Source organism: Carassius carassius, chromosome 36 (assembly GCF_963082965.1).
Source record: "Carassius carassius chromosome 36, fCarCar2.1, whole genome shotgun sequence".
NCBI lineage: Eukaryota > Metazoa > Chordata > Actinopteri > Cypriniformes > Cyprinidae > Carassius > Carassius carassius.
This window is the reverse complement of record NC_081790.1, coordinates 6,442,746-6,467,267: the sequence shown is the minus strand read 5'-3', so window position 1 is coordinate 6,467,267 and position 24,522 is coordinate 6,442,746. Positions and strand designations below refer to the sequence as shown.

Genomic DNA, 24,522 nt, shown 5'->3' with positions numbered 1-24,522 from the left:
CTTTATATACCTTATTAAGGTGTAGAAATGAATAGCTAAGTATTATAATACATTATAACAATTATTCATGATGAGATTATACAATGCATTTTAAGGTGTTTTACAAGGCATAATTAATGCATTATAATGCATTATATATAAATTCTTTAATTAAAGTGTTACCTTTAAATAAAACTAAAGTGGACATTAAAAATAAAATAAAAATATATCTTTTTAAATTCTGGTTGAAATAAAACAATTAAAAATATCACAAAATTTGAACAGCTACTGTATAAAAACCACATTTTATAGAATAGAAATATTAATAATATAATGTAATATACACAAATTTCCTCACCGTGGAGGTGCTCATTGTCAAACTCTCTAATTTTCCCATTTTCTTCTTCACGGTATTCGTACAATGATTAGATTTCCCAAAAATGCAATGCTATTTTGCACAACCAATGATATAAATATATATACCAGATCACAAATTTGTATGGGTTCACAGTTTCAACCGATCTATCGGCCACATATAGGATGGAAATCAATGCTTCTAAGAAACTCCAAGTCCAAGAAAATTCCTGAGCAAGACTGGCAACCTGGAAAAGTTTCAGGAAACCTGAGATATTCGAGAAATAAAATCTCTGTGTCGAGCTGTTGCTTTGGCAAATCTTCCTTCTTTGTCGATCTCCCTCTATTGTTTTCACATCACTCCTGTTTGCAATAAACAGTTTGAGAGAGGAATCTAAATGTGGAGCTGGCCAACTTTAAAACAGAAATCAATAACAGCCAGCCTAATGTCATGGAAGCATGCGTTGACTGGATCTGTTTTAAAAAAAATGCCTTGTTTGTTTTGTCTATCCAGTTTTTACGTTACTATATGTGATCAGAAACTGCTTCATAGTCTCTCGCCATAGACCAGCCAAGAACTGGAAGCTAACACATGGGATCAGCATGGGGAATTATTTGAAAGTTGTGCAACATACAGTCTAAGCAAAACATGAAACCGTGATGAAGTGCTACTATTCCAACAATCATTCAAAGTTATATTTATAACATATCTCACATTGCAGCCATTTTCTTGAAGGCTGTATTAACCCCCTGAGCGTATGATGTTGCAATATTAAGGAATCACCAAAATTTTCAATAACAGCAGTTGTGACATCCATCACAGTCCTCCGTGGTTCTCCGAGTCCTTCAAATATCAACACCTGGGATCCGCAAACAATCTCAAGCCCCATGTGTTATAATAAAACCGACGTTTGGGCAATGTGCTCACTTTTGATCAATCAATCAATTAGTCAATTAATTAGTCAATCAATTAGTCAATCAAATTATGTAACTCTCTTTATGTAATCTATGGCAACACTATGGCAAGTTTTCTGTCAAAACACCCACTTATGTGTAATCCGTTCATCGGCACAGGGGTGAACCAAATGTCTGTCATGGTGCGCTAGTTACTCAAGCGAGCAGTGAGAACGAAAGGCCTTGCCAGAAAGTTCAAGAGAGGAGAACGGCTGTCGGAAAATACTAGTGTTATGTCTCCAAAACACATTGCCTCCTGGGAATACAGTTACAGGAAGGCATAACTTACAAAGAACAGTTACCTCTGAAAAGTGCTTGGATATCTTTTTGTTCTCAATATTTTATGCCATTCTTTTTTTGTATTTCTTCTTTCAAACGTCATATTTGGAGGAACTTCCTACCCCTGCTAAAAATATCTATGTCAAACCACAGGATGCTTTACAGACCTGAGAAAAGTGCCTTTTATCATGAATTGCACAAGGAACTGCACTTTTTCATAAAAGGTATAATTCATCTTGTCTTTTTTCTTTTTTAGTGACTGGAGTAAAATGTTTTTCCTGTTATGTTCGCTTCTTTGATTTAGTTCCCAATTTCAGCGGGTACAGCTGCCTTGGGACTCTCTAAAATACTGTAAACATAATAGCCTGAATAGATTTTGGCGTTTATTATATAATTGCACTAGGTACAGAAGACAAGGCAATTTGTCTTGAAAAAGGATATTACTCTAAAGACGTGCTGTGCATGGGTCAGCGTCTGTGACTTGCTCTGACCGGGCAGCGTTTCTGTAATAGAATAATTCTGGATCAAATCTTTAAGCTTCTGAACTGTCTAGTCATCTAAATGTTAACCAGCTAAAGTTTAGTTAGTCTCCATGGTGCAGTTTACAGTGGTCACGCACAAGCCAAGGAAGGCAGTTGTGTAAAGCAATATAAAATTCAAGAACACTTGAGGGACTTATTGGTTATGCTGTCTCAAAAGCATCTGTAATACAAGAGGGGAATTAACAATCTAAAGTGGCTTCAAACTAATAAATTGCATTCTGCATTTGCATTCCAGAATTATCATTGTTCAATCACATGTGTTAAGTTGCTTGTCTATTTTTCTGATGTGAAAATGCTTTCTCCGTCCTATCCCATCTTTATAAAACACCTAAATCGAATTCATGCAGTACCCATTGAGGAGAGGAGAGATGCACAATTTTCATCTGGCAGATAATAAAAAAGGCACTAGACTAGATAACCCCCCTAAGTCCCTTGCCAGCCATTCAGAACACCCTAAAAACACTCAAACCCACAGTAAAAAAAAAACTGTCAGATTCTGAAGCCCGGGACACACCAAGCCGATGGTTCACCATCGTCTGGCCGATGGTGAACGACGGTCAGGGTAGTTTGTTTGGTGTGTTCCACTCGTCGGCTCTAGTCGGTCTCACATCGGCGTTAGTTTGCCTGATTCAACATGTTGAATTGGCGTAAGGGAAGTCGGCAAAAGAGTGAGAGCTCTGATTGGATGTTCAGTTTAGCGAACCAGTGCAGAGAATTAAAGCAAAAGTGATAAAAACAAGCATGTGAATGAAGGCGGTACAGACAGAAGGCTGTTTGAATGTTCCGCAATCTTTTCCATTCATTATAATACGCAAATGTTTTCATAACAACATGAGCCGCTTAAAATTATTAAGTGATAAAGTTATTAACGTTACTGATATTAAAAATGCTAAGCAAGCGCTGCTTTGTTTACATTTCGTATATCTACGTTTATCTTGTATATCTTTTTTGGTTTCTCCTTTTGAATGACAAATATATACTATTAATAGCTGATATGGCATGCGCAGAACGCACATATTAGTTTGTCGTCGGCTGTAGTCTGTGCGGTGTGTTCCAGCACAGCCTTTTGGTCCGATGCTGCCGATGCGAGGAGACAACACCGTCGGCTTTTGTAGCCGCTAGCTCTTTGAAGTTGGCTTGGTGTGTCCTGGCCTTAATATTCCAAACTTTCTATTCATTCATTAAACAATCCTGAAAAAATGCATTACAATTTCAGCAAAAATATTAAGCAGCACAACTGTTTTCAACATTGATAATAATAAAAATATTTCTTAAACATCAAGTAAGCATTTTAGAATGATTTCTGAAGGATCATGTGGCATTGAAGACTGGAGTAAGGATGTTGAAGGAATAAATTACATTTAATATATATTAAAATAGAAAACAGTTGTGTTAAAAGGGAAAATATTACAGTTTTTAATGTATTTTAAACCCAATTAAATGTAGCCTTGGTGAGCATAAGAAACTTTTTAAAATTCTTTCTGACCCCATTTTCCATGGAAATGTGTGTGTGATAGCTTCTCTAAAATTCCCTGTCAAGCCTGGTCTTATCCTAAACAAATAATGTATATCAAACCTGCATGAATGGTTTGCTTAATTTAATAATGTTCACTACACGATAAGTAACGCATTCCCAGTTGAAGTATTGTCAGTGGTTGGGAAAATATGAAATCAGTCGCCACTTTTCAGAGTGTAAATGTGCAAAGCTGACACACTGTCCAACATTTTACTTGATAACATAAAACATCAGTGAAAAGCAAAAGTAAAACTGCTTTGATAATCATTTTGAACCCAAATTACATGAGGCGACCTGTTAGCAGAATATTTATGTCATTATCGTGTGAGGTCTTGTTTTTCTATCACATTCTAAATTCCCTACCTAAGACGCAGATGTGAACGTCTCAGTTTTTGCTGTTGCATATGCTCACTGACATTAAAAATTGCCAAATTTTTTTTTTCCTGACAAAAGTCGGATGGTTCTAGAAAAGACCCCCCAAAGCCCATGTGGTTGTAGTTAGATGCAGTTCTGTCTCCATTTTGGCCAGTAATCACATGTGGAACAATCTCTATCCTCATCTCCATCTCTCTCCCTCTCCACACTCAGTAACCAGTTTCTTTATCTGGACCATCTAAATATCTCCTTTAAGCCTGTAAGCGATAAGGTTAATTAAACCAAACAAAGAAAAGATGTGCGTCGCCTCAGATACACAAACCCTTGAACAACCAAAAAATCTGCCACGTCTGGCTTCAATATACAGCAGGCGGAGGAAGTCAAGGTATCTTTAGAAGCGTGTTAAGGAGGACTGGCACTGAATTTAACCGGTGTGATGTCTCTCACCCTGACAACCCCGGAAATTACAGAGAACATGCCCCGTCCATAAGTTGTTATATAGAATCCACATTTAAGGACATCCTTTTTTTGCATTATACTCTCTTAACTCGAACCATACTACACCGCTGGCCTTGGGCCAGATCAACAATGAAGAAAGGGCTTCAACTACTGGAACCCTCAACAGACCGACTATTTGCACAGTAACGGGAGTTTTTTCCAGGAAAATGTCAAGTGCATGGACTGACCACTTGAGCCGCTTCTTAAACAGTGACACGTTTACTGCCGAAGGACACGTAAGAATGATGGGATGAATGAATGAACACGTCCATCGTTTCTGAAAAATCGATCCTGGGAGGCACTGACCTCTAAAAAGAGGTTTACATAAACACCAAATCAGGACAAAGAGTTGTTGCTTGGAAACAAATGATTCAGTTAAGCGGAAAATATATTATATATGTCAACAAGGTGATTTTAACGATAGCCGCAGTTAAAGTATTCTCAGACAAAGAGGTTTTTTTTCTTTCACATCCAATTTGTTGGAGAGTCAAAAGCTTATGGGGTATCAAATGACCAAGTTTTTTTCCTGTGATTTATTAAGAAAACAGAGTGGGCACAATTTGCATGTCCTGAACTGAAAGCAGTGTGTCTAAGAGACTTATGTATGACCTGGAAAGTCCATATGATTGACAAAAATATTAAAATTCAGAAGCATATATTATAATGGCGGATCAATGTCAAAATGTGCAAAAAAAAACAAAAAACAAAAAAACAAAAAGAGGACTGGCATCCAAATGCTTGAAAATCCAGTTGTTAGCAATAGTAAATGCACTTAAACAGTGCAGAACATTTCCTTTTGCTAGTTAAAATCCTATAGGTCTGATAAATTATTGTCGTTTCTCCTGATGGTAGAATAAATTAAGAGATAAAATGACCACAAATTGTGTATAAAGCAAGACAGCAAAACAGAAACGAAATGCTTTGCAGTAAAATATGCATTGAAAATCCCAAAACAGGCAAATGGTTAACCACCTAAAGGAGGAAAAAACCCAGACTGTGGTTTTGCGGAACCACGTACAATTTCCTATGCAAACCCACATAAACAGTTTCTTGACAATCCATGCTTGACTTCATTATCCACCACACATCAGTCATGCAATTTAACACATTTAATGTCTTTCCATAAAAATAAAGAATTAAAATAAGCACAATTTAGCCATGCTGGGAATTTGTAGCATTGGTGGGAAAATGTCTTCAAATCCAACAGATCCTGTATGAGGTATGAAAATCTACCAGCATCAAAATGAACCAAATTCATTCATTCAGAATTCAGCTTAGGTTAAATAAAAGTACTAGTAGTACTGAAATTATTTTTTAAAGTTGAAAATCAAACAATAATTATTGGAAGAAAATACTATTTCAGTCTGTCTACTTCAAAATTTCATGCTTCAAAATTTCATGCTTAATTTAATGTGTTACTAGCAAAATAAGTTTCTTTGTAATTATTTGTGGAACTACCTAGCAATTTCAGTGAACATTTTTCATTATTAATAATAATAATAATAATAATAATAATAATAATTCACTTATAATAATCCAAAAGCACTTATTTGCAAATGCATGCTTTAATTATTATTATTATTATTTTTTTTTTAATTTTACTTTATTTCCAGAATTAAGAATTTATAGAGAATCATAATTCAAATAATTTTTACAACTCGAGTTTTAAACATAATGCTTTGGATTAAAATCTGGAAACCACATTTTTACACCCTGCCCAGGGTGTATTCACAGTTGTTGATGCAACTGTTGATTCTTTTTAGGAAGCCAAATCCTCAGTAGTCTGCATTCGAGCTACTGGCACCTATTCAACACAAAACCCCCCTGAAACCATGGCAGGGGCAAATGAGTATTGTCAAAATTATGCTTCAAAAGGATAATTGTACAGCAAAGACAGAGTGACAGCACTATTTTTCATGCAGTTGGAGAGAGCCAAGAGTTTGTCAGTACTGCAGGGACTGAAACAGTTAGTACACCGGCTATGTTACGGTTTTGTCCTGACAAGGTAAAATGGTAAATAAATAATTTTAAATAAATGCTAAATAAATTAACATTTATTAAAAAAAATGCATCATAGTTTTCCAAAAAGTAGCCCAAATGTACTGTAAAGTTCTGTCATGTGACTCTAGACTGATAGGTTTTAACTCAATCAGATATAATCACATCATTACTCACATGGTGCAGCTGACCTTTCTTTTCACATCAGCAGCCAATAAGCTTACTGATCAACATTCAACATCTGCTCATGCTTGGCTAGTACTTGCGGTAGCTGTTGCAGCACACTTCAGAAACCCTCCACCTTCCCCAGCTCCACCTGTATAGATCTGCTATGTTGTAATTTCATGTATGTTAAACAGCATAAGAAGGTTATTTCATATATGTTTTATGTGCAGCAGCAGTAATTCCTATGCTCACATCAGTCTGTGTATGTAATGGAAGTAGCAAACCGCAGTACTTTCTCTGCCGCAGAAGCAGATATATTCTGCCAAGACTAAATAGATTAACACTGCCATGGATATTACCATGCTAAACTGTATGAGAGTTGTCATGACAGAACTGTTTTCGACTCTGATAAAAATAAATAATATTTTTTGAGCACCGAATTAATATATTAGAATGATTTCTAAAGAATCATGTGACACTAAAGACTGAAGTATATATATATATATAGCCTGACTACATCAGACTTCCGCTCAATTTCATTTTGCTTCTGTACTCAGTCTGAGATAGCAAACCATCTCCCAGTTTTCCTCCGGCTTCAAACCAGCCAGCCAATCAACGAACAGAGGGCAGGCTGAGAGCCGTGACGTAGACGCAAAGCGAAGCGCCGAAATTTAAGATTGTAGTTATGGTTAGAGAAATCAAAAAGCGGATATGGAGACACGGGATGCTACTCGCTTTGTTGTGGAGAATATTCCCAGTATTTGCCAACTGAAGCCCGAAGAAGAAGAGTGTTTGTCTCACATTTTTAATGTGATGTTGTCGCCCTACTCCCTATAGGTTTTGGGAAAACTGTTACCGATCATCAGCGAGAAACTGGGAAGGCAAAAGTAATTTTGATTGTGCCCCCCTTGGTTGCTCTCATGGAGGATCAGTTTAAGGAGGCAGCGAAACTCATTCGATGGTTTTGTTTTTGCAACATACCTATGTTTACAGTGGAAGCTTGAGGCAACTAAGCCAGCACATAACACACGTCATAACCAAACTTTATGTGATTGGCTTTCGGGTACACCAATGATTTTAAACTTCAGACAAGCACCCCTCCACAAGAAAGTAAACGCTTGTCAATTATCTCCTTCCAGACTCTGTCTATGAAGCAAAGCAAGTAGCAGAGTTTGGTATTACCAGGCTACTGTTTTACTGCAATTTTTATCAAATAAAATTTTTTACGTTATTACTACTCTTACCGATACTGCTTAACGGCCCGGTACTTTAACGGTATTCTTAACGGTACTTTGTGTTGTGTTACTTTGTATTGTGTTAGGCAGTCGAAAACTTTGCATTTCTCTGTCTGCACATAATGCACTTTTGAAAGATGCTTTGACAGATTGCTTGTGTTTCCGCCCTTACATGCAAAAATTTGGTAGCACTGTATTTTACAGTCCTATTCCCCATGTACATACTATGTACTTATTATAGTAATTACAATAACTATGTAATAACTAGTTACTAACCCTGAACCTACCCCTAAACCTAACCCTACCCCATGTATTTTCCTTGTATTATCAGAACTTTCTAAGATAATACACTGTAAGTACACTAAGTACATGAAAGTACATGTACTGTAAAATACAGTGCAACCAAAAATTTTGTTGCACTTATGACAACCAGCGTTGTCTGCATCAACTCTAGTGAAGTATAACCACAATTTGGAATGTTTTGCTGTCTCCGCCATCGTCATACTTTGTATTAAGCAGGAGTTTTTGTACTGTAAGGGGCCGTTCACATATCGCGTCTAAAAACGAGTGGAAAACGCTAGGCACGCCGCTTTCTGATTTTTTTCCCCCAAAGCCTACGGGCACTTGCGCTCCTGAGGAGTCTGCCGTTGCTAAGCAACCATGACCTGCTCTCTCCATGAAGACGCTGAAATTTCAGCAATGGATAAATAGATTTGCAGCACTAAAAACGGCTTGCAGTAGCACTGTTAAATTAATTTAAAAATCCACATACAGCTATCAGCTGTTCCTTCATCTTGGTTGAGCTTTCAACGTTGTTACGGAAAAGGTGAGGAAGTTACATTACCTGCGGTGCGCTTGCGGCATTCTGAAAAGTTGAGATGTTTTTAACTCGATGCGGTGCGGACGCGCCTGGAAAAAACGAGCTTGTCGCACCTCGTGCGCAGCGCGGCTTCGTCGCTTCCATTATGAGCGCGCATAACGCATTGGTAAGATAAAATGTGCACGATAACATTATTAAGCAAATCTATTCGCCATCGTCACTCTTTATTATTAAGCAGGAGTTTACGTACAGTTAATGCGTGTGGTGTGTGTGTGTGACTGACAGACAGCCTCCGCGGCGCGCATGAGAGATCTCGCAGATCTCACAGACAAACGTCTTAATATGATCGCACATTAGAAATGTTTGGTGAGATAAAATGTGCATGATTACATTATTAAGCAAAAATACACAGAGGTGGAAAGAGTACAAAAATATTCTACTCAAGTAAAAGTACCATTACATTAATGAAATTTTACTTAAGTACAAGTAAAAGTACCAGTCTAAAAATCTACTCAAGTAAAAGTAAAAAGTAGCTCATTTAAAATTTACTCAGAGTAAAAATTACTTAGTTATATTTTAACAGTGGGAGGGAGTCAAAATGGGACAGGCCAAGAGTGTCAAACTCAGTTCCTGGAGGGCCACAGTCCTGCACAGTTTAGATTTAACCCTAATTAAACACACCTGATCCAGCTAATCTAATCATTTAGGTTTATTTGAAAACTACATGATATGTGTGCTGGAGCAGGGTTAGAACTAAACTCTGCAGGGCTACGGCCCTCCAGGAACTGAGTTTGACACCCTTGGGATAGGTCTATTAATCTCAAACTAGTTGTTTTTAATTAAAGGAATCAGTTATTTAGAATAATAAAACATTTGGGCTGTTACCAGGCAAATCAGTATCAACAAACTCATCTTTTAATGCAGAGGAAGTGCAGAAGATTCATTGGAAGTGGCATTTAGATGTATTACACTGTTTAGTGCAGGACAAGAATGCATTTAACCTGCAGTTACAAATGCATGAATAATGTTTTGATATACAAGACATAAAATGTTGAATACTCATTTGAAATAAGAAATTAATTATTTAAAAAAATCAAAAGATACTTTAAATGTGAAATCAAAATGGCCAGTATGTGTCAGCAAGTCACTTTTAATAAGTGAGTCATTGCGATTGAACCGAATCATTTAAACGGTTGATTCATTCAGGAACGAAGCACTGTCACGTTGCCCAAAGATGCAAAACTGTGCTTTGGTAGCTGTGTTTGGAATTATTTTCTGTTGTAGAAATAGAGCTAAAAAAGGCAATATGGTGTCTAAAACGCAAGTCTCTTAGTTAACTTGTTTACTGAACTGTTATATGTATGTATGTATATATTCATGATGATTTTTGGTGGAAAAGACGGCATTCTTTGTGTGATTTTGATTTAATATATGAAATTATATAAATATGTGAATTTTCTGCCCCTATATCTTCAATTTTGTGATCATTCTAAATGGATTTTAGGAGACTGAATCACACAGTGAAAGAACGCACTATAAATGCGCGCGCACATCATTAAAACAAAAATAGCACACTCCTCACCACTGTCTTTTTGGCTAATTTGTGCAAAACCTCTTGCTAAAATGTCAAAGCTTCATTTTAACCACCAATGCAACAATGCAATTATTTAGCTTACCTCTACATTCTTGCGAAGGGTTGATGTCTTGTCTTTGTTATCTTGTCTTGTTTGGTCTTCCTAGGCAAGTACAGCTTACACTCATTAATAGAGCATACATATGGCCAGGGGTTCACTTCATTTCCTTCGAGTTCAACTTCAGAATATGACGGGGTTTCGTTTTCAGCGGTGTCTGCACCACTAACGCCTGTTTTGTCCGTCTGCATCTTTCTTGTGATTTTAGCGCCAGTTTGCCCTCCTGCCCATTATTTACTGCCGTAGTTTCCAGGGAGCGATTTTATTTATTTTTTACTCAGTAATTAATGTGTTTTAAAATGTAGCGAAGTACAATACTTCAAACAAAATATACTTAAGTAAAAGTAAATTTACAGATTTAAAAAATTACTTTAAAAAGTATTAGTACACAAAAAAGCTACTCAATTACAGTAACGCGAGTAGAGATGGGACGATAACCGGTTTTATTGATAACCGTGATAAAATGTGTTGAAGGTTAGTAATATCGTTTAAAAATGAATTATCATTAAAACCGTGTTTGATTATCGCGGTTTTAATAACTCACTATTAAATCATGTCCAGCCAGCAACAGTCTGACGCAAGCGCAGCGCACAATGTTTTTTTAGTTTTTTTTCGAGAAGGAATGGCGAAAGTCAGTGACTTTTCTATGCTTTTCTATGCTTCTACACTTTTCATTGTAAGGAAGGAAATGCCACAGAATTTAATCTTTCTTTAAATTAAGTGCATAGAGTTGCTTGTTTTATTAGTTGTTTGTTGATTATTAAATATAAAACTTGCTGAAATGTTTTCAGTGTGAGCATCAACTATTTTTGAACACTTTCATCTCGTTTCAACAAAACCGTGATAATATTGATAATCGTGATAATTTTAGTCACTATAATCGTGATATTAAATTTTCATACCGTCCCATCCCTAAACGCGAGTAAATGTAATTCGTTACTTTCCACCTCTGAAAATACATAGTACATTAATGTTTTCCCCTCTAGTACGAAAGCAGAACCGATACCGTCAGATCTTACTGATACTACGGTCTTTCATAATTTAGCCGCGGGGCCCTTTTAATACCAGGTTTCGGTACCCATCCCTATGCCTTGGTGAAAACAAAAGACTTCTTTAATAAAACAAAACAAAAAAGAAACTTCCACAGCTTTAGAAGGGTTTTTTTCCAGAACAATTGTTATAAATACTTTATTATAAATATTTGTATAGTTACATTTGACTATTTCAATAGTAGAATTATATTTGAAGTAAATGTTTCAATTAACTGCATTCAATCCCATCATTAATGTCACTGATTAAATACAATAAAGTCAATGTAATTTTCCATAAATTCATTATTCTATGAATAAAAAGTTAAAGTTGTTCATACATAAAATGTTTAATTTATACACAAAACCCTATGATTACTACTGAGATCACATTGCCCCATCCAGTTCTTCCCTTCTTCCACTCATTTCCTGTCTACTCACTAATAAAACTTGAAAAATAAAAGAAACATCTATTATAGGCTAAAGATCTGTTTACAACTCACAGACAAAGTGATTTTTAGGTAAATGGTCAATTAACAAACAAAGCTCTGTGCAACATACACAATGAATATGCTGCCAAGATATTAAATCACTATTATTCCTAAATTAGAAGTATAGCTTTTCCAAGCAGTTCACAAATATTTGGTAAAACAGGATGTTTGAGTCACGCTTTTACAATTGAGCCGAACATGAACAAACAAACCTACGACAGCACTTTGCAAATGAGACTAGTTTACTGGAACACATGCCAATCATAACAGCAAATAATAAGCAATAAACAAATAATCTAAGACTTCACCCGTGATTAACAGAAGCTTGAAAGTTTGCGGAAAACACATAGACAAGATGAGTGGACCTCAGCCAAGCCAAAACCTTGAGGCTAATCCACAGAAAAGAGAGACGTAGATCAAACTCCCCATTTTGTTGGCAAGAATTTCAACATTTTTAGCTACCAACATGCTCAGTCACATTCTGTTTGACCTGATAGCTAAAACACATGGATTACAAGACGTTTCAGTGCCCAACTTACAGGTCTGGACAGCTAGTATTACTGTACAGTAAGTCTGGATGAAAATAAAATAATACCAACGCCCAGTTGTACTGTTTTTGTGCCAAATTGCTTCATCTTTAATTATACCCAACTCATAATCTGCCATGTCTGCCATTAAAAAATAATATAAAACATTAATAATATAAATTATAGGTAATTATCTTTAAAAAAAATGAAAAAATAAAATAAAAATAAAATAAAATAAGAATTATATTCACAGCCCCAAACAAAGATGCAGATGACGAGAGATAATTATCCAAGCCTAAACAAGTTAAGTCCCACTTGGTTAAAGGTCTGTTTTTCTTTAAGCTCTTATGTATTTGTAGTTTTTGTAGTGCTGAAACCTGATCTCAGAAGAGAAAACCAGTGAAACCTGGAGCACTTATGAGGATCATGAAGGTCATTACTATCATTTTGATAAAACAACCCTGGCAAAGAAATGCAACAGCCATGGCAGCTACATTTAGTCTAATGAACAGTAAATGAGAACAATGGGTATGCTATGGAAACTATGGAAGCTATGTAAATAAGACCAAAGGCTGTGAAAAAAGGAGACACTCGATTTATATATATAAAATAAATAAAGAAAAAAGGAATAGGTGAAAGAATTTAATTGACAATAAAAATAAATAATTAAAAAAAAATGTGTTAAACATTTAGGATAACTTTTATAATAAACAGAAAAATTTCGGAGTAAAGGCAATGTAGTTTTGTGTTTGTGTCCAAATAAAATAGTTAATCATTTGTTAGGCTGATGATACATGGGGCAACTTTTTGAGCAATTGTGTCGGGCAACTTTTTTTTGAGCAGAGTTTTTTGGGCACCTTCCCCATTGACTATGTGTAACAAATTTCTGTCCGGACACTTTAGATTGGTCATGGGCCCTGTGTCTCACCTGGTTCACCCATTGAGAGCAACACTGCCCAAAGTTGCCCGGCAACAATGCTCAAAAAGTTGCCCAGCGTATCAGTCTTAAAAGAAGTAACATGATTGACAGTTTTAGATATTTTTACAAAGTACAAATCCACCGTAACTGGGTTGAACATGTAAGATCAATAACTTCTGATAAATGTGAAAATATATAAATCACTTATAGTGATACTTACTTGTCCTTGTAGTTAATTTCCTCAAATAAATAAACAAATATTTACTTTTATTTTATTTATTTTACAGTCATATGGATGTTTTATTTACAATTTATTGATAAAACGTAAATTCCATTTATTTAAATATACTTGCATAAAAAAAGCCTATAATTAATTTTTAAAAGTCTAGAGACTATGCATCATTTACACACCATTGAGGGACAAAAAAGTCACCGGGAATGGTCTCCGAGAATGATATATGCATCTTGCAGAAAACACTTCACAAATGAATTACAATCTAAAATAAAATGACCTTTTACTGTAATTCACTTCACTGGCCTTGGGTATTGCCCGGCACATCATGCCACAAAAAGGAGAGATTCTTAAAGTTTGGCACTTAAACACAAAGAAAATCAGGAAGGAAAGACAATCCACAGAGAGCTTCCAAGACAAAAAAGGAATTTAAAGCCATCCAAAAAGTGTGTCTGTACTAATAAACAACCGCACTAAATTTTAATGCATTATGTAACAGTAAAATGCAAAATAATTTGGCCTGGTGAGACCAGAAAGACATCAGGAAAAGGAATGGGAAACTACTGCACATCTCACTTAGATTTCTGCATGAATACATCTAAAAATACCGCAACCTTTCAAGCGTGGCATAAAATACAGTACCTATAAATAGGACATTTTGTCCCTTTAGTACACACTGAGGAATCCACAAATACAAAGACATGAAATGAACTGAATCAAATGATTTCATTTTGAACTCAATACTGGTTTATTGTAAAAAGTCACGCAATGGTATAATACTGCAAATAAAATAAAGACTGCCTACAGCTTTGGTTTATGGCTGCCTCTGAGAACCAGAGGAATTCTTACCAAGCGTGCGCATGATGATATATGAGACTTAACAGATATATATGACATTTATAGCACTTGTTTGCCAATGCTCTGGCATATCACAAGATATCCTGCAGTGATACTCCTATACAAGTGTACTTCATTAGATATCGTAAGCCTAGGAAGAAAGCCAGCGCTATCCGCTGGCTGAGATTTAAGACTGCTATATACACTGAATATTAAACCTATTAATTTGGGTTTGTTTAGAGCAGACAGTCAAATGCTATTTTCATCCAAATCTGGGTGGAAACATAAGTAATTAAATTTAGAGAACATCAATCAATGCATCTAAGTCTCAAATAACTACTGCTGAAATCGGAAATCTGAAATTAGCTGAATAACGTGGATGTTATATGCAGAAATATCATTTTTAATTAAAAAATTAGTAAATAAATCCAGTAGATATTTCTAGATAAAAGCAAATTATGTCTTCATATCCTTCATAACTGTAACAAAATGCCTTGTTAACGTGGCTAACTCAATAAAAATGACATTGGGGAGAAAAAGACTATATAATTTTTCTGTTTCTCCAAGCAGTGAAGCGAGATTACTGAAGACCATCCAAAAGAAATGACAAGGAAAATTTCACTTTTATTTACAGCTCTGATAAAAGGCACTTCGGAGATTTACACCGTTGAAAGTGCAAGGAAAATGAGTTCATGCACAAAACATACTGTTTCACAATCTTCAGCTTACACAATGATTTATCATACAACAAAACACTTGATTTGTATGAACAATTTCCTTCACTTGTGATTGGCCGTCATTAACAGACAGCTGAATACCTCTGACATAATCGTTAGGTTGCTCTGGTGATGAAGTGTTTTAGTTAACTGCATCTGCTATGCACTGTTTTTAAAAAGACCGACATGAGATCAGTAAGAAAATTACATCAATGGAAGATATCAATCTACACCCAATTCAATTGCTTACAGGTGGATCAAAACACTTGCCAAGATGGAAATCATCATGGCTGACATGAAAATTTCACCTAAAATGTCTGCGTTTGTAAGAATGATGCGTCATTGTTTTCCTTGTGTCTTTAAAGTGTTAAAAGTACTAGTTGTGTCAAAGATGAAATAGTTAAAATGTGCTGTATTTATTTGTACATCGGATCTTCAGAACAGTTTTTGGCCATTTTCAAGTCAAAACTGGAGTGTAAACAATAACGACTCAATTAAAAATGTAGAAAAATCATTAAATAGCGATTTCAACAGCACACTATTTTCTTCCAGAATGTCCAGTATGTCTGATTCTGTAGCTTAGTTAATAAATGCAGGGATAAGAAATTTAATTGGATGAATGCCGTGGAAATGTTTTTCACTTAAAATACAAGACATTCAAGGTTCTATAACCCGCCCTAAAATAATTTTCTGATTTTAATAAGCCATAATAGCAGCTGTGCGACGGTAGATGTAAATCAGCAGTGGGAACACATTTGTTTGCATTTTGATTTGTGATTTCACTGGAACGGACAGTGAACCTCAGAAAAACAAAAGGGCGGTAGAGCGCACAGCTGTGTGTGGTAGAAAACACGGCCGCTGTACGCCACTGGTGACAAATGCAACAATAACTCGGCAAACAAGTTACAGAATTCCAGCAGATTGCCACACATTATAACACATACAAACTTCGGCCGAAGAACCAGAGATGTCAAAGTGCTAGGGACATGAAACTACTGTCCCTACTTTAAATGATGATCAGAAACAGAGATGGACAACACGATATAATAATGCGCAATCAGCAAACGTGAACGAGAGCAAGACCAGAGATCCAAGGCAATTCATACATCACTTAGGAATGCAACACAACAAAAACAAGTCCTCTCCCCTGCACGCCTGCCAAGATATCCCAAACAGAGCTGCGGACTCCCTGTTGCTCAACTGCACTCTCAGATTGAAAAGAGGTCTTCTTTTTTTCAACTACTTGAAGAAAATGGGCCTAAACATCAAGTTTCCCAGTTCTCTCTGATGCCAGGATGGAGAGAGACTCATTTTACATTCACATTAGCCGAGAGGTTTCCCAATGAGCTGAGGCACGGACTTATTTATCCTCAACGACTGGCAGAACTCAAGCAGGGAAGGTTCTGCCAACTGGGAATGTGTCTGAGGGCTGAGATTCACCAGTTATACATGCAAACTCATCCTACAACAAGAGCATTTCAAGTGAATTGGACCTTGGAAACAGAGCCAAAGGTACCAGACAAATAGTCCTGGATCCCATGACTTCAGTTGCACTTAGTCTATATTCTTTCCATTCACAAAGCACTGAAATTAACTGATTATGTACTGTGTGTGTGACATACAGTATGTGCTGCAAGACACCTGAGATAAAGATTTATTTGGGATATGTGTATAATCACCTACTGTATATCGATTTACTCCACAATCAAAACTGCATAAATATTTAGTTACTGCTATAAAGGGAGTAGCAGTTGACTGTTCATGGGATTTCAATACAGTAGCAACTCAATTACCATTTAATAAAACTACTGTAAAAAATTTTTTTGACAACTCAAGTGACTGTACACTTTATATTATGAAAATGCAAACAATACATTAACAGTTACATTCAAGGTTTTTTTAATATTTTTTTTTAAAGATTTGTTTTATTCAGTAAAGTTGATAAAAAGCAACAGTAAATATGCTTATAATGCAGTTTAAACTGCATAAGAAAATAAAATGTACCACCATTACCACAAAAATACTAAGCAGGACAATGGCTGCTAAAAATTCAGATTTGCCAACACAGGAATAAATTACTTTAAAATATATTACAATAGAAAAACATTATTTTAAATTGTAACAATACGAATACTAAATACTAATAACTATTCTAATATTACTACTACTACTACTACTAATAATAATAATAATAATAATTCAGAATATTATAATTTCTAATAAAATTTTTTTTATCACATTAATAAAGCCCGGTGGGCATTAAAAACATACCAAATCAATAACACCCAAACATTAACAAATATTACCAACCCCAACATTTTGTGTACAGTAGTACAAGTGTAAAACGTTATGCAAAAAAACATAATTACATTTGCACTTCTTGAATAAGGTAATGGGAACTGGTTAAACAGCAAAATACTTTACTGGATTTACCACATCAGGCCCCAATTATTCAGGCTGTTGCCCTTTGACCTTCTAATTGCATGAGCAAACCATTACCGCCCTAACCATGGGTTCATTTCGTTTTGACTACTGAGACAAAACAGACCACCATTGCTTCTAATTACTGCAAGTAAATTGGCGATTAATAGCAAAACTATGTAAAACTGTGGTCAGGAAATTAACCTTTGTGAACATAAGAGAGTGAGAGGGATGGCCATCATTTGTATGTGACACCATAATGTCACTTCGCAATAACACACAATTTGCTTTGATCATTTATGAGGTACAGTTTTACAAGCTTATAGAAGCAGTAAAAACATGGTTGCATAATTTATATCCTTTAGTATTGAATAGTTGTTTCTTTAGCCATTAAGTTCCCCTCCTAGCAACTTTCAGAGCCATTCATAGCATTTTACATGAGAGATTCACTGGAGATTTTAAAATCAAAATCACAGCTAATGATCTACTTTATAGATCAATATCGTAATGGTTTCGATAAATATATTCATGAAATCACATAAGCAAATCTCTCAGAAGTTGACGTAATTTGTTTTGATGTCAATGGGGCGTTACAATTTTCACCTTGGATAATTTCTTCAAGATTGATATTTTGAAGAAAGTTCATGAACACAGCTGAATTCATAGCTTACAGCTGTGTACACACAGCAACACGGCATCACCAACCAGACCTGCGTTGAAAGAAACAGCGTCACGACAAGATGTGGAAAGCAAAAAGAGAAAATTATTAAAGGAGAGTGCTAGAAAACAAACGCCATGCCACTATTTTCATCGGAATTATCCCAGAATCCATCAGGGACTTGTGTAAATTCCAGAGGTTGTTGGGTAATGCATTCAGTTTTCTCCATGCTTTGACTAGCTTGGCTCAACTGATCCCAAATAAACTCTGGCTGTGTCCCAGCTAGAATCAGTCACTTGATCTAGCGCGTTCCTGAGCTGCCTGAAAATGTTGACATTCATTAACTTTTTGGTTTTTGGAGAGGACAATGAGGGTCATCCCTGTCATAAATACCGGCCAGTTGAAAAGCTTATAAATCAGCTTGATTGGTGTTCACTTGGTGGTCAGTGGTCCATTTTATTTAAGTATCTACAGAACTCGTCTCTCACTTGTGCTTTAAAAAGATACACACTCAGATGGAATTGTAATCCCTGCGTGAAATCATTGTGGCTATAAAAACACCCCATAACAGAGACTATAACCAGAGCTCTGTAAGCGCAAACAAGAAGGAATTTGTATGATATTCAAAAAAACAATGCCACAAACAAAAGACTGGCACATTGACCACTGTTTGATCTGCTGCCATTAATCCCCACAGTCATCGTAAAGACACAACAGAGAACAATGCAAAGGATTTCCTGTTAAATCACCCTTTTCGTTTCATGGGTCAACAATGCCAATATCCGATTCCCCGGGAATTTCACAGGCTAGTGGTCAAAACAGTTTGTTTGACAGCATGTTTGGCCTGATGAGCACTTTGAGCTGATTGATGAAGACTTTCACTGATATGAACCATCTGGTTAACTTAACCAAGAAGAGCATTAATCATTGTAAAATTGCGTAATATTTTTGCCTAAGTCATGAAATTAAATGCACTGGAATCCCAAAGGGCAGATGCTCTGTGAGTGATTTGCATCAATTACTTCCTTGTGTCTATTGAATATTAAAGGGAAGTACAAACCATTTATAAAATGTTTGTTGGAAATAAATCACACTTAAATATTTTTGCAATTAAGTACCAGAGGTCTCTTACGTCTTCAGGCTGTGCATGTGTTGCCGTTAAAGGAAATTTGTTCCATATTTCATAAGTGTTAATCAGGAGTTCACGCTCATAAAAAAATTAAAAAAAAAATGTTTAGATAAACTGTTCCTGGTGAAATATGAACATTGGCAAAGTCTAAATCAATTAACATTGATGGATTTCAAAAATCCAAACAAAAACAACTGCAAACAACCTTGTATGAGAACACATCATTTTTTTTTCTAACAAATGAAGTGAGTTTAATTAAGACAATTAGCAAGAAACGTCAACCAATGTCTTTTTTTAATCAGTGCAATTTTTTTCTTCACCCCCATGTTCTGACCATTGTAGAGACTCAAATCTAATCAAGAAATCATGAATAAAAGTAATATAATTAAAGTTCATATATCTGTAGAATTATGAGTAAACCTCACTGCCCGATCTCATTTAGCCTCCTTGTTAGTGCGTCCACCTCCCATGCCAGAGACCCGGGTTCGAGGCTGTGAGGTGTGGCGGGCGAGGACCCAGGAGAGAGGGGTTACACAAGCTTTAAGCTTAATTGCCATTCTGACTTTTTTCCCTCATAATTCTGAGTTTACATCTTACAGTTATGCTTTTCCCCAACCATGGATGAAAAAAAAGGAGACTGCGACATCTTTATCTAATAATTTTTTTTCTCACAATCTTGAATATTCAGAGTTTTCTTCTTAGAATTGCGAGTTCTGAGAAGTCAGAATTGTAAAATATGAACTCAGAACCGCAAGAACTGAGATTAAATGTCGCAAATATCTTCTTTTTTTCTGTGGTAGAAACAAGTTTCCATAGATATCAGCTTGTCTACAAGCCTGTGGACTCACAAAACTGATGAAAAGAATTAAATATAACTCAAATATTCCCATGTGTATTCAACAAGATAAACAATAAGTCCTTTAGAAATACAAAAGAAACAGGACACTGACAGATTCTTCAACTTCATTGGTCTTCTCCTCAATACACATTTCCTTGTCATACTGTATGGTCGTAAAAAATGGATTCCTTTAGCTCAAGTCCTGGTTAAACAAAAGAGTACGGGATGGGGCAACTGTACCGGTTTGTCCAAACAATGGAATTAGATGGTAGAAGGGTTTTAGAAAACCTTTGTCCTTCAGATTTCAGCCCCAAATTTCATAGTACTTCAACAATAAAACCTGAAGCTGTTCAGTGGTAGGTAACCAGTACCCTCGTCAAGCAATGCTGCAGGTTTTAGCTTACCGTGCATATGCCAGACACATCTGCATTTGCTCAAGAGAGCTTTTAGACATGTCTGGGTCAAAAAACCCAATATGATCTTGTTTCTTTTAATGGACACTTCTGGAAATAAACTCCCTTGACACCAGTGGACATTAAAGATGAACTAGAGGGTCGAGAAAGACATGCGACTGGCCTCTAGAGGCTTCCCGGTTTGTATAAAGGTTCAGCCGATAATTAAAAAGCTTTCTTCTGGCGACGAACAAGTGCTTGTGGTCAGATGAACTTTATGTTTAAGTTCATGGCTGGTTTTCAGCCCTAGAGGAGTTAGTGAGAGGAAAGAAAACGAGAGATTTATATGATATGGCCTTTGTCTGTTTGGTTCCCTTTGCCTTTTGGCCTGGAATGCTTCAAGAGTGTAGAAACAGGCCTGAAACCATCAGATATATTTGGAAGAACAACCAAGAACCAAGTTCTCCAGAAACACCTTCAGTATGTTCTGGAAAGGCCTGTTCTGATTCATTTTGATCTGGCTTCACAATGTTGTCCCTGATCCCAGTCCTGAGAAAAAATATGTCTATTAATCCAAGACTACAGTACTAACTCACTTTGTATGCTGCAGTTCATTTAAAACTAAGACCTATAAATTCTATGGCACAATATCAACAACTGCACACCAGACTTTCAGAATACAGTTTTCCTTTGTAAAACAGTTTCCTCCCAATAAAACTTACCATTAATTAATCTTTGCTCCACATTTTATCAACATGAAAGCATTCAGAGCAGAGCTGTCAATTTATTCCTTTTATGTGATTACTTGTATACATGGTGTTTAAAAGAATTTTTTTTGTGAATAATTATACAAATAAAAGTTACGATTAAAAAAAAAAAAAAAAAAAAAAAAAAAAATAATAATATATATATATATATATATATATATATATATATATATATATATATATATATATATATAAAATACAATTATGAAATGAAATAACAAAAAAAAAATGTGAAAAACTGTGGAATATTTTCATAAAACATGCTGTTTAATTTGATGAAAAAAAGCAAATAATGTAGTTTCATTTAAAATGTAATCAACTGAGAGCCCTTATTCAGACACAAATGTTATCCATTAGCCACATACATATTAGTACAACATATCACCAAAATACTTACACACATACATATATATATTTTCTGAGACAAAGCCCATAAGAACTTTACACAATTAAGACTCAATGATGGACAAAACACCCTTGGCCAGTTTTTGCAACTAGGATGGATCATAACCAAAGAAAATGTCACTCTGCGATGCATGAACGTTCTCCTCTGCTTGACATTATGATCTATTCAAGAGACAATCCCTGGCTTGCAGACATGTTTCTAACACAAGAACAGATGCGCAGAAGATCAGATCAGATCAGAAGCATCAACTGAACTAATATTTCCTCTCATCATGAGTTTAAGAGCCACAAAGAAAAGAGGTGTGGTGGCTTAACTTCACCTGTTGATTTACAATGATCTCAAATCAAAACTGCGATTGAGTCATTTTAGTCATCTGTATATGTTACAAATGTTAATAGCAAGCATGAGACCCATTGTGCAAATACTCTCCATGCATGCTTGAGAGACTCAGGGAATCCACAGGTCACCAGTGTTGGTGCACCACACATGCCAAGAATTTACAAGGCCAAGCTTAACGACATTTTTGGCAAGCGTTTCAAAGCATCGCACATCAACGCCTGCTAAAATAAAAAGCCTGTAGTAGTTTGTGCTTTAACTTGCTACTTCCAGCATGCAGGTGGAATGAAATCTCTTCATATTTAATTTCTATTACTTGATTTTTATTCTATATAAGAAATAATTCATTCATAAAATGAAAATTGTCTTCCGTGGACCAATGGAGAAGTGTAGAAGAATAAAAGTATTCCATTGACTCGACTTGTTTGGAGGACAAATTATATGGACCAAGTTTATGGTGCTTTCCGTCTTTTGGAGCTCAACAACCCGTATCCTTGTTAACTTGGATGGCATTCATAAAAACTTTTGTGTTGAACATAGGAAAGTGAGTTGGTTTTAAGGGGGAAATGAAGTTACCACCGTAAAGCTAAGGGGTCTGAGTCTGCTTTGCATCCGGAGCCGGCTTAAAGTTCCAGCATCATAATCCCTAACCTTCAAAGAATAATATCTCCTTGCTTTCTTCCACTAATTCTAAGCAGTCACAGGAATGAAAACAGGATTATTTTACATGCCCCACACAAGACACCAACACAGCTAACCCAATAAAAGGAAACCCTGGCCACTTCAGGAATAGAAACAGTACAGGTCACTCTCGAGGAAACCCTTAATAAGCAAATGATAATCTGTCATATTTAAATCTGCAAATGATATAAGCAAATGATAAGCAATAAGCAAATGATAATCTGTCTCTTTTAATATCCCTCTCTCTCTCTCTCTCTCTCTCTCTCTCTCTATAGTATATATATATATATATATATATATATATATATATATATATACATATGAGTGTGTGTGTGTGTGTGTGTGTGTCTGTGTGTGAGAGAAAACAGTAACTGAGTGAACAAATTTGATTCATTTTCAGTTTAAAAGTAAAAAAAAAATATGGGTCTCATTTTCTAAATATAAACTTAATACGTTTTCTCCTTCACCACATAAGAAATGCATAAAGCACAGTTAAAGTCTGTGTATTATTGGTGATGTAGAATACCATGGTACATTAAAAACTAGCTGCCTTCAGAAATGGAGCCTGTGGTACCATTTCAAACTTAATCATAAAACAACTGAACATCATTTCTTGGCAGCCTAACTGCAAACAAGATTTTCAGAAAACTAAAGGCAAAACAGATTTCATTGCATAAAAATGTTAAATAAACAATCATGATAGACAGACAGACAAACAGGACACTTTATTTATCCCAAATGGGAAGTGGTGACGTCAAATTTAATAAATACAAAACGGGTACATTACATACTGTACATTACAAAATACAAGATATAAACATTATCATACACAAGAACCTACAGAATGATAAGATGGAGAAGTAAACAGTCTCTTACCTGTAGCATGTGGTCACCTCTCCTGTGGATTTTACGCACGGGTATTTCGTCGTTGCGATTTTGTTCTCTGAACACACTTCTCTGTAAGACAAAGGAGCCATCAGCTGTTTCTTTTACGTAAACAAATCTGCCTCACGCACAAGAAACAAACTTTCAGTCCTCTGAGTTCGTGTAAACAGCGAGCTGAGAGCGCGCGCACTGCACGGACACTTTACCTGTCCACATCCTCCTTCTCCTCTCGGAAAGTCCACGGCGTTCCCGATGAGAACAACATTACCACAACAGCAAGTCTGAGAGGAGTTCCTCTGCCCGTGTAGCTCATTTCAGACACTCTGAGATGCTAAAAAGAGATAGTTGTCCGTTTAAAGCCAGCGTCTTGAAGTTCAGCGTTACTTTGAGGAATTGAGAGAGTATCGATTGGTTACCTCCTGCGAAGCTCCACGCGCAGTTTCCCACCGGCCCCTCCTACTCCCGCACTTGATCAAATTCTATAGGTTCAAGAACGCAATTTATGAATTTAATATTTAATAACTGCCACAGGTAACATTACTTAAGGTGATATTCCTGAGGCGAAATCCTAATGTGTGAGGTTTGAGTTATTATATTATCATAGGCTACGTAAACATAAATAAATAAAAAATAAACCATTTGATACCACATTTATTTATTTATTTGTTTGATTGTTGTTATTATATATTTAATTATTCAAGGACACAGCTATGTGCTAAAAATGATGTAGAAATAATATTCCATCAGAAATTGCAAAAAAGATTAAAAAACAAACAAACAAAAAAAAAAACAGTAACATTGATTTAAAGGTGTGGTTTTCGTGTAGAAAAACTAAAATATTATATTATACATT

General features: G+C 35.8%; 1 protein-coding gene across 1 annotated transcript in view; it reads right to left on the bottom strand.

The window, feature by feature from the left end:
- Positions 1–24,078, bottom strand: part of ccbe1 (collagen and calcium binding EGF domains 1) — a 61,139-nt gene extending 37,061 nt beyond the window's left edge. The window contains exons 1-2 of the mRNA XM_059525984.1: positions 23,876–24,078; positions 23,661–23,741 (exon numbers count right to left, since the gene is read on the bottom strand). Of these exons, the coding sequence (XP_059381967.1) occupies positions 23,661–23,741; positions 23,876–23,982 (188 nt within the window). The 5' untranslated portion in view covers positions 23,983–24,078. The remainder of the gene's footprint in view (positions 1–23,660; positions 23,742–23,875) is intronic.
- Positions 24,079–24,522: the final 444 nt, after the last annotated feature.